Source organism: Coffea arabica, chromosome 6e (assembly GCF_036785885.1).
Source record: "Coffea arabica cultivar ET-39 chromosome 6e, Coffea Arabica ET-39 HiFi, whole genome shotgun sequence".
Classification (NCBI taxonomy): domain Eukaryota; kingdom Viridiplantae; phylum Streptophyta; class Magnoliopsida; order Gentianales; family Rubiaceae; genus Coffea; species Coffea arabica.
The window spans coordinates 10,630,769-10,641,723 of record NC_092321.1 but is presented as its reverse complement, the minus strand read 5'-3'; the positions used below and the strand labels follow the sequence as shown (position 1 = coordinate 10,641,723).

General features: G+C 35.2%; 1 protein-coding gene across 4 annotated transcripts; it reads left to right on the top strand.

Moving 5' to 3' along the window:
- The first annotated feature begins 4,383 nt into the window (after nucleotides 1-4,383).
- On the top strand, nucleotides 4,384-9,780 carry LOC113693640 (protein trichome birefringence-like 5). Of its 4 annotated transcripts, XM_027212219.2 has the most exons (6): nucleotides 4,385-5,334; nucleotides 7,274-7,466; nucleotides 7,910-8,103; nucleotides 8,508-8,663; nucleotides 8,812-8,902; nucleotides 9,203-9,374. In XM_027212219.2, exons 1-5 carry the CDS (start codon nucleotides 4,511-4,513, stop codon nucleotides 8,855-8,857), a joined length of 1,413 nt encoding a protein of 470 aa, XP_027068020.2. In that variant the 5' UTR covers nucleotides 4,385-4,510; the 3' UTR covers nucleotides 8,858-8,902; nucleotides 9,203-9,374. The 4 variants fall into 4 exon arrangements, with proteins under 4 accessions (XP_027068019.2, XP_027068020.2, XP_071911312.1 ...); XM_072055211.1 differs by lacking the exon at nucleotides 8,812-8,902 and having other exon boundaries at nucleotides 9,183-9,374; XM_027212217.2 differs by lacking the exon at nucleotides 8,812-8,902 and having other exon boundaries at nucleotides 4,386-5,334; nucleotides 9,203-9,780.
- The last annotated feature ends 1,175 nt before the right edge of the window (nucleotides 9,781-10,955 follow it).

Sequence of the window (10,955 nt, the reverse complement as noted above, 5' to 3'; positions counted from 1 at the left end):
TTGAAACCAAAGCGTAAAACCTTATTTTCTAGGTTTAATTACACTTATCATGGAATAATTGGATAGTAGGGCTTTAATAAATGATAATCTTCAAATAAAAAGAAATTTTTAAGAAAACGTGAGGAATTTTCCAATTCCAGTAATTAAAATTAGGGTTTCAATTAAAATATGAGACATTTAGGAAAACCGGTTAGTCACAAGTAAACTAGGGTTTTTGGCTACAATATTAGGGTTTCTAGTCTTTTAAACCAAAATAAGGTTTTAAATCAACCCAAAGAAATACACTTTAATATTTTCTTCACAAACAACCTCCTAATATTCGGGATGTTACAAAATTTCATAATAGTTGAATGGCCAAAAGTTAAATTTAAGATTGACAAATTAGAAATAATTAAGAAAGCATGTAAAAACTATTTGAAATACTGTACAAACGAAGAAAATAACTTTTTCACCTTCTAAGCACCTCAAATAAGTTTAAATATAATTTTAAACATTTTCTCCTTTTCTAATTTTCAAGCCATTGATGTGGATAAATAAAAATTAAAGATTCTAAACAGTTTATAAAATTTATTAAATTTGCTCAAAACATTTTACATAAAAAGAAAAGGTTTTCTCATTTGGTAATCTAAGGGCATGCAATAAGCATATGAATAAATAAAGATGAGCAATATAGAAGTTTTAAAATTATAGCTATCTTCCTGAATTGTAGCACTTTTATAAAAGAAATCTACGTTCTTGCCAAAAACAAATAATAATAGTAATGTCATAGTTATTTCTTATTATATGACCTTAAAGTACCAAATAGACAAACTCTACAGGAAAAAATTCTTTTATAATTTGAAAACGTGTTAAATAAATTTTTATTATTTATTTGTACTTTAGAAAAGCATATTGCTTATAGTTACAGCACCTATATTTTGGCCCCTTTAAAACAAGTAGATCTTCATACTTTTTGTCCTTATTTTTAATATTTGATTATCATACTTACATTTTTTTTTTAAAATAAGGCAATAAAATGGCAGTATTGGAGATTTCTGAAATTCAAACTTTCAATTTACATAACAGAGAAAGTGCGGAGTGGTGTATTACATTTTTAAGTCTGAAATAGGCGGTTCTACCTAGGCAATTATCTCAACAATGGGCTCGACAACAAATGCTGGACTATCTCAACAATGGCTCGACAAGAGGGACTATTGCAAATGCTGGATTGATGTCGATGATGTGGTCCAATTAATTTTGGTCGTGTGAATTTGGTCTATAAAGCTTGTAGTAATAAGTAATAACCTCAAATTTAGTATTGAGTCTGAGTCAAATGAATCAGGCAAAACATCGTAACCTGCGTCAACAAATCCCTTGGCATTATTATATTCTTCAACCACTGCATCGTTTTTCAAGAGAACATCTTGAATTTGATTCCTTACCGTGCTACCTAAGAGTATCCATCCTTTTCTTCACTTCCAATTATCAACTATTACCTTAAATTATCTATGATGTCCTAAGCAATAGAACGTACATGAAACTCTCCAATAATTTCATTGAGATTCGGAGATAGTTTCATCCACTCACAATAATTTCATATATAGTCTGATGGACGTTTGAAGGCAGTTCGAACAGCTCAAATTGACTGACAAAGGTGTCAACATGATTAATTAAACGCTTTAAAGTAGGAATCCACTATGAGAATTCCAGAGTCAAAACCTCCGCCATAGTTACTGCTGCATTGTTATACCTTCAAGAAAACCAATTAACCATTTTTTAGTCCAGATCAATTTGGTCTTACTGAAGAATAATAAAATTCTTACTACATCTTTCATATAATTTGTGTCATTTATGCAAACAAAATTTATTTAAAAACTAGCTTTTTGTGGTTAAATTTTGTGTTAATTCTAGTCCATGAGTGAGAGAGTTGGAAAATTATATTGTATATAATAATGATTTTAATAGATATTTAATACGCTCTATGTTTAAGAGATTTTTAGTGTAAACATGCATTTACTTTGATTATTTTCTTTAACATGACCTATATTTTTTTAAAATAAAATTTGAGCTTTATCAACTTTCGATGTCATTCATTGCCATGTTTGTCTTACAGACATGTGACAACCCCTTCAACCACCGTACTAAAGAAAATGAAATGCTTCTTTTTTTTTTTTCTAAAAAAAAATTTAGATGAATTTGACTCCTGTCACTGCTACGAATTAGGGTATAGCTTAGAATTTCAGATCATTAAAATGTTTTTAACAATTATTAAAGTGCATTTCTCCCTCTTCATTGTTGCCACTACGGATTAGGCTATATGTTTGAAATCTTAGACCATTGAAGGTTTTTAACAATCATTAGAGGGTCATTTTTCCCTCCCAATTGCTACCACCACTAACCGCCACCTCCTTCGCCATCTCACCCTTTCCTCTATTTTTTCTCTTTCTCTCCCCGTCTCTCCTCCTTTCCCTTCTCCTCCACCCCCCTTCCCTTACCACCCCAACGCTTCTATTCCCTTCCCTTGGTATCTCTCCTCCTTTCCCTTCTCCTCCACCCCCCTTCCCCTACCACCCCAACGCTTCTATTTCCCTTCCCTTGGTATCTCCTGGTTATAATTTTAATATTATATATATCAAATATAACAATACATAACATAATATAATTATATACATATAATATGAAATTGATAATATGATATTTTCTTGTGATAATATAGTATAATGTTTGTTGTTAATTTTTTGTGATTAAATGATAATCTCGTTATGTTAGTTAACTCTTTTTTTTGTGGCATGTTGTTTATAAAAAAAATAACGATAATTGATTCAAATTTTATATAATATCAAATTTTATAGAAATGGATTCATAAGATGAAAATGACTTTTAAATCTATCTCACGTTAATATTAGGGAAGTGGATCCGAATTGCATTGTAATCCATATTGAACATCAAAATTGCAGATTTCACAAGGGAGCGGGGTACGAGGCGACCTGCTTAGCCTTTTATTAATATATTGTGGATGCGCATACATATATATATATATAATTATACACGATACATGTGTATGTATGGATGTTTTTTTTTTTTTTTTCTGTTTTGGTTAAAGTAAGAGCTTTGTGAGTCCCCCTTAGGTTACCTCTTAGTTACTCTTAGCTTTAACCCTCAGTCAAATTTAATTAGTTGGGTGTGTGTGTCTTATGTCGTATTCGATGGGCATCCGTCCCACATCGCTAGGATGTGGGTTCTTTAACCTGGACTTAAGGTCCACAGGTTTGCCTTCCAGTTACCAATTGGCTGGATAGGTAAGCTCTATGGATCCCCATTAGGTTACCTTTTAGGTCCTCTTAGCTTTGACCCTCAGTCAAATTTAATTAGTTGGGTGTGTGTGTCTTATGTCGTATTCGATAAAAAAAAAAAATAAATAAGGATTAACTTGATTTTAATTCTCTAAAGCAGTATAAAATTTTAATTCCTTCTATACGACCTAAAAAAATATATAATTTTTTGTCATACATCATTAAAATTACTCGTAATATAAGCGATCTCAAAGATTTAAGCACATACACAGTACAAATTATTCTCTAATCATGCAAGCAACAAAATTGCTGTGGAACGGTTGACGAGGGAGGATTGAACAAAGTCTAAAAATGACATTGCTCCAGAGAAAATCTCCTTCAAACCACCTCTTAAAACTTAGGCACTATATGATAATAAGCCGGGAGACTTTTTATTTCATGCTTGCAGTATTTACACTTGGGATGCATAATCGCAGTTAATTAGTTAACCGTTTTTCCTCATCGACACTTTTTTAGTCTGCTGTTGCCTTTTCGGACGGCGTAGGTGGTTCTGGCATGGAATTGATTTGAAGAGCTAATACTCTACTACTGTCCTCATTGCTACACAATAATACTAACATTGATGCTGCTATTAGTAGCACAGTACTTCAACATTGGTATCCAAAGAAAACAGAAATTGCCATTTGACAACCTCTTCCCTCGTAAGACAAAATATATAAATACTTCATAAGAAAGGAAATACACTTGCATGGAATCAAATTGGTAGACTAACGACTTTAATTGATTGTCCTATTTTATAAGTATATTTAATGAATGCACATGATATCACCATCAAAAACAAAATGATGGACCAAAAACCAGGATTAAGTTAGTAATATGGTAGCCTGCAGATAAGATTGGTAAATGTCGGCTTTTCTCCTTTTCTGACATTTAGTTAAACAGATGTTGTTTAGTGTAGCAAAATTCTTGAATTATGTTTAATGGCTAAATAAATCACCAAATTACAGAGATGTGACGTTTTTGTCATTTTAGCCCTCTGCAGGCTTCTTAATTTGCACAAAGTCCAACTCCCTCTGCTCCTGTGTGAATTTTAAAAGGGCGTGGGAGGATCTATTAGCAAAATGGCAAATGCTGGCAACTGCTCATTCATTCCCCATTCCCCATTCCTTCACTGTGACAAAACAAAACAGAAAAATAGAGGAATCAAATGCTAATAGACCAGAACATGCTTTCCCCAAATGGCAACTGCCTCCACTTCTTCCCAGAAGAAAAATCAGCGCACTCTTAGAATTTTTATATTGCTGCTTTTGTTTCTCTTCACCTTATTCATCCTCAGCAGGGACGCTCTTGAACCCCAGTTGTCAATCTACAGAGATCTGTTTGTACAAACCCGTCCTCCCTCTTCCCTGAATTTACCTTTAAGATCTACCGAGACACTCATTTCAGCAGATCCTGAACTTGATGATAATGCAGTAGCTTTGATTGGTAAAAATGGCCTAAATACGTCTCCTGAGAATCCCATTTCATCAAAAGTGAATCTTGAGGATGAAACTAGTGCAAATTTATCGCTTGCTGATGGTAATGATGCTTCTTTGGATGCACCTGCTTCATCAAAATCGAATCTTGATGGTGAATTTCATGAGAAATCAACAACTAAGGAGCACCCTACATCCTCAAAATCTGATTTTGGTGACAAGGACACCGGAAAAGAAGCACCGGTTGACGGTAAGGAGACATCTTCTGAGGGACTCTTTTCATCGGAATCTGGAAATGATAATGAAGTCAGAAAGGACTCCACTTCAAGTTCTCAATCTGATGATGATTTAAGCAACACAAAAAGGGAAAAAGAAGGGCCAGTTTCTGAAATTTATAGTGAAGATTTTGCATTGTGGAAAGGTTGTGATTTTTACAAGGGAAAATGGGTGAAAGATGAGCAGTACCCAATATATAGACCAGGATCTTGTCCTTACGTTGATGAGGCTTTTGATTGTCAAAGTAATGGAAGGCCAGACTCTGAGTATTTAAAGTGGAGATGGAAGCCAGATGGATGTGATTTGCCAAGGTTAGATTTCATTCTTACACTAGATTTTCCTGATTATTATAGCCCTCTTGAGGATGGTGGCAATAATTCTATTCTGCTTATCAAAATTTGATTTTTCTAGTTGCATATGTTTGTATAGGTTAACATTGTAAATTGGTTTGCCTAAGTGGAACAACTTGGTATTAATTTGGTTAATTTTGAGTCACGTGGTCATTATTGATATTAGTTTATCATATTATGGAGGACAGATGTGTCAGACATTACAGTCAAAAAATAGTTAAAGCTATTTAACAAACTACATATTCTGCAAGATCAAAGGTTACGTAAATTAAACTCTGAAGAAGAATGTGAAGAAGTGCCTATCCTGGTGAAAGAAGCTGGAATGTATCCAGACATGGTTGATTTTGTGCCGTTTTCTAGGCTGGCAGCATTATATAGAAGATTGTTACGGTTGTCTGGAGTGGATTCCAAAATTCTATTGGAAAATTTACTTGTATTTTGTGGTTGTTCCCAAACATCTAACATGAAAAACAATTTCTGAGAATGATGTCTATCTGATTAAATTCAGGTCTTACTGATACTGTGTTGGCGCAGGTCAAGTATAAAAATGTTAGGTTACTGAAGGAGGGAGCAACTGAAAACAGTAGAAATAGAAGAAATATTTTATCTTGAGACAGATACAGTAGTAATTGTAGGGGGAAAATCGTAGGAGTATCGGCTGGGATAGTTTGGATATCAAAAATTAAAATTGACAAATTCACTCATCAAAGGTATGAAATAATAGTTTCTGCAAAGAAAAGCTGATTGAATACAATATTAATTGTAGGCAGAGTTAGTGCAATATCAGAAGTTACTCAAATGAGGTAATGAATCCAAGAGAGTTGGCCACAAAATAAAGCCAAGAGACAGGGTTATGGGGTTGACTTTTAAATTTGGAAGACGTCCTAGTAGAGTTGAGGTCTTTTAGCATGGTCCAATCCTTGTAATGAGGAGATGATTTTATTTTCTTTTTCTCATTCTCCTCTCATGTGATCTTACCATTTTGTATGCTTTTTCTGCTTTAACAGCATGATATTGTCATCAATCATACTTACAAGTCTTGTAAGAATTTGAATCCAGCTTTTTAAAATCTCTGTAAGAATTGATATTATCCCTACTTCATGTGCTTTTACTCTTGATGATTGGCATTATGGAAAATTACCTAAATAGTTTCCCATTTATTTTGGTTGAGAGTTTTGGCTCATCAGATCTGCTTGCAATTTCCAGGTTGTCTTCGCTGATTAAGCACCAATCATTACTTCTAAAGAGCCCATACTTATGCCGTATGATTTCAGCACAAACAACCATAAGTTATTAATCACAATGGATTGAAAACCAAACCTTTGCATTGTGCTTTAATAGTTTGTGTCCACCTCTCATTACTTGCCTTCATTTGGTTTCCTAATCTGAATGTCAATTTTCATAAACTTGTCTAAAATGCATTCAATAGCTCCTATGACATTTTTTCAAAAAGATAAACTATCTTCTTGGTTTATAGGATAGTCAAATTTATTTTTCTAGCAGAATGCAGGAGATATTGGGAACTGAACATCTTTTATGTTTTTTTGAGACAAAAAGACAGAATTTATTTAGAGAAAAAAGAGAAGTTACACCTATAAGAAAATGAATAATTCTGCTAGAAGAACCAAATAGTAACGAAAAAAAAATCTTTCTGACGCCTCAGAAAATCTGTTGCACTTGTACCCTTAAGAGTGCAGATAAGAACCGAAAGAAAGAGTGAAACACTCTATACATTTTTGCGGCTCTTTGGTTATTGGCAAGGAATCAATCTATTTCTCAACTACTTCTTGATTACTGACCAGTTTCTTAATAGTTGGTTTTGAAGTTTTTATCTTCAAATGAGCTATAAATTTACATTCGAAATCTTTTGAGACAGACATCTGACTGGTCCTCTTTGCAGATTTAATGCAACAGATTTTTTGGTTAGATTAAGAGGAAAGAGGCTGATGCTGGTTGGTGACTCCATGAACAGAAACCAATTTGAATCACTTCTTTGCATTTTGCGTGAAGGCTTACATAATAAAAGCAAAATGTATGAAGTTCATGGATACAGAATAACAAAGGGGAGAGGCTATTACATCTTCAAATTTGAGGTTAGTTCCGTGATCTTGCAGTTCTGATCATAAACATGGCTGATTGAATAAGGATCATTTTGCTTTTTGTTTGAAAGAGATGCCATGCCCTAAAGGACAATTGTGTTTCATGATCTGTGAAATGCCAGTAATTGGTGGAGAATCCCTTTCAGAATCTGTAATTACTAACTGGAATGCCTATCTGAAATTTTAGCCTGTATAAATGATTTTGATCCAAATAATGTTTATTGGATTACCAACACAAAAAATAAAAAAGGAGAAAAAAAGGTGCCGCAATATATGTTTGTTGGAGCTCCTCATGTAGCATTTGTCTGTTGCATTTCTAGCACATGCTTCTTTAACATTTTTCCCTCTTTTTTTTTTCTTCTGTCTTGATCTTTATAAAAGAATACATCATGTAGATAGTACTGATTAATAGGCACACTCATGAAATCGATGGGCAGGACTATAACTGCACAGTGGAATTTGTACGATCTCATTTCCTTGTCAAGGAAGGAATTCGTATCAATGCACAAGGAAACTCAAATCCAACTCTGTCAATAGACCGCATAGACAAGTCAGCTGGCCGATGGAAGCGAGCTGACATTCTTGTCTTCAATACTGCTCATTGGTGGACTCATGGGAAGACTGCTAGAGGGTAAGTCAACATCTGTATCATTCTAGTCTGTCATCTGTTCTTTCTGAACTCTCATCTGTTTTCTTTCTTTTGCTTCTTTTAAGCGTTTAAAACTGTACGGAACTCTCATCGTGACTTCACATGCAAAGCTTAGAGGAATAGGAGTATGCCATGTATGATGGCATCAGAAACTTCCATACTGAGTGTATATAGAGTGATACCATAATTACAATGTGATTAGCTCATAGTGTGCTACACATAGTAGTGGACAAGGTCATGGAACTTGAAAGATGTTTCAAGTGTAGTTTAGCTGGGTAATTAAGTGCATTCGTCCTACATGAAACAACACACAACCTCTTCTGCTGAATAAGCGTAGACAATTTGGAGCTTTAGACATGCAGCTGATGTCTGTTGATATTACGTAGGCAAAATTATTACAAAGAGGGGAACTACATCTATCCTAAATTTGATGCTGTGGAGGCTTATAGAAGAGCTATAAAGACATGGTCAAAGTGGGTTGACAATAACATGAAGAGAGGAAAGCTGATCTTTTATCGTGGGTACTCATCCGCTCATTTCAGGTACTCAAAACTTAAAACCATTTCTAGAAAGCCTTTCACACTTGCATAGGTTTGTCAAATAGGATAGAGACTATTTAAGGAGAGCCTCCTTTCACTACTGATTTATTCTCTCTCTCTCCCAAATTTACTTAATTCTTTGCTGCCACAGAAACATCTTAGGATCGAATTTTAAGGCTGGGCTTAATAGTAGCTGACTCACTTGGCTGCATCAATCTTGTCATTTTTATTTTTACCGTCAGGTTGTTGGTTTCTCCACTTCTGCAAACTTGGCCGCATCAGTATTATTTTCATTTGTACTCCCTGTTTCTGTTTTCTTTGGGTTCTCCTCTTCTATATTTTTCAAGTACAAGTAGCTTCATTTCTTTGCAGAAAGCAAAAGAGAAAAGAAAACAATAAAATAGAAGAACTGCATGGAAGTAATTCGGTCCTTAAACGTAAACTGCAGTTTCGAAATAATTCATACAGAATGTTCATATCCTTTCAACGCGTTAGAGAGATAACAAAGATTTAACTTTTTAGGCATCATTTTCGTTTTACAGAGGTGGAGATTGGGATTCTGGTGGAACATGTATACGGGAGACGGAACCTGTTGTAACTGGGAGTATCCTAGATAGCTACCCCTTAAAAATGAAGATAGTGGAGGAAGTGATCCAGGAAATGAAAGTCCCGGTGTGTCTCCTGAATATAACGAGATTAACAAACTTTAGGAAAGATGGCCACCCATCCGTGTATGGTAAGAATGTCACTGGTGGACGAAAGGTCTCCGCCAAAAGGCAAGATTGCAGCCATTGGTGTCTTCCTGGGGTACCCGACGCCTGGAATGAACTAATTTATGCAACTTTAGTTGCTGGACAAGGTTCTTTGATGAAACATTATTGACACCCTTTATGCTTTGTACAATTGATATTTTTCGTGTAAAGAAATTGAGCCAGAAATTCTCTCGCGGGGCTTAGAAAACTGGGAACCATAGACGCCCCTCCGAGATAGAGTTTTGTTATCCCTGTCAATATGGCTGGTTACGATCACCTGGTGACACCTTTATGGATGGAGAATCATGTACCAACAGCCATGTACAATAGTCTTTAGCGTGCAAATGAAAACAAGCTAGATTCTGTAATTTACACAAGCGGCTTCGGATATAAGCTGAAAAAAAAGCCAGTCAAAAAGGTGGAGGTCAAAAACAACTTCACCTCAGCTTCCCAAAATTTTAACTCATGATCAGCAGCACTTTTTGAGCTGTTGATGCTATGAGGTGGCTGCTTCCTGAATTTGTATCCGTGGGAAGATAATGGTTAGATGGTGCATGAGACGTGGGGCAGCCAAATTTTATTGAGCACTAGATCTAGATGAGATGGTCAAGTACAATTTGAGGTCCCTGCTTCGTAAATTTCATCCCCTCCCCTGCTAATTTTTTCTTTTTTGTTTTCAAGACAAAAGTATAATTTGATCACTGTCGAGTGACATTTGTCCCAAAATGTCAGAAATGGTACCTCAATTTTGTTTTATTGCTCATATCGGCTCTTCTTCCCGTGATGCTTGAGACTCACCGATTCTTGAACACCACAGACTGCACTGAGGATCACAGTTAATGGATTCAGTTTGTCAGGCTTCACATCATCACATGCATCTGTTGTTGACTCCTCATGCAATTGAGTCTTTACAATTCTTTGCTTGGTGTGTCATCGCCATCGCCCATCTACCTCCCTACCCCCACAATGGCTCAATACATCATGAAATTGCTGCTTGTACCCGAACCCATCTTCAACTCAAATCAAAAAGGGAAACTATCTTCTGCTGATTTCGTCCATTTTGCAGTGGTCCATTTATATTGTCCGGAAAAGCAATAAATTCTTAGACAATTAAGATTCTTGAAATCCATTGTGATGTGTTCCCTCAAAAAAAAAAAGCATTGTGATGTGAGGCAGTATTGAAAGTACTTGATAGTCCTCCGTCTTTTTTTTTTTTAAATAATAAGTGAGAGATCTTAAATTTTAAATTTTTTATTTACAATTCATTCCTCTTATCACATAAGCCAATCGGCCCCTCCTCTTGATTGTCCACCTTTGATAACCTTTTATAATGTGACTCACTTTTCTTTTCTTTTCTTTTTTTTCCTCCTTTGATTGAGCTATGATTAGCGGGAACGGACAGGCCTACAGTTGTCCAATGCCTCTCCGTTTGCGTAATCTATTGTTGATCCGCCTATAGGCTATATGACTCCAATAATTTCATGAACAACGCCCCCAACTCCAACTCCAACTCCAACCATTATTTCTAAAACTTTGCATGGTA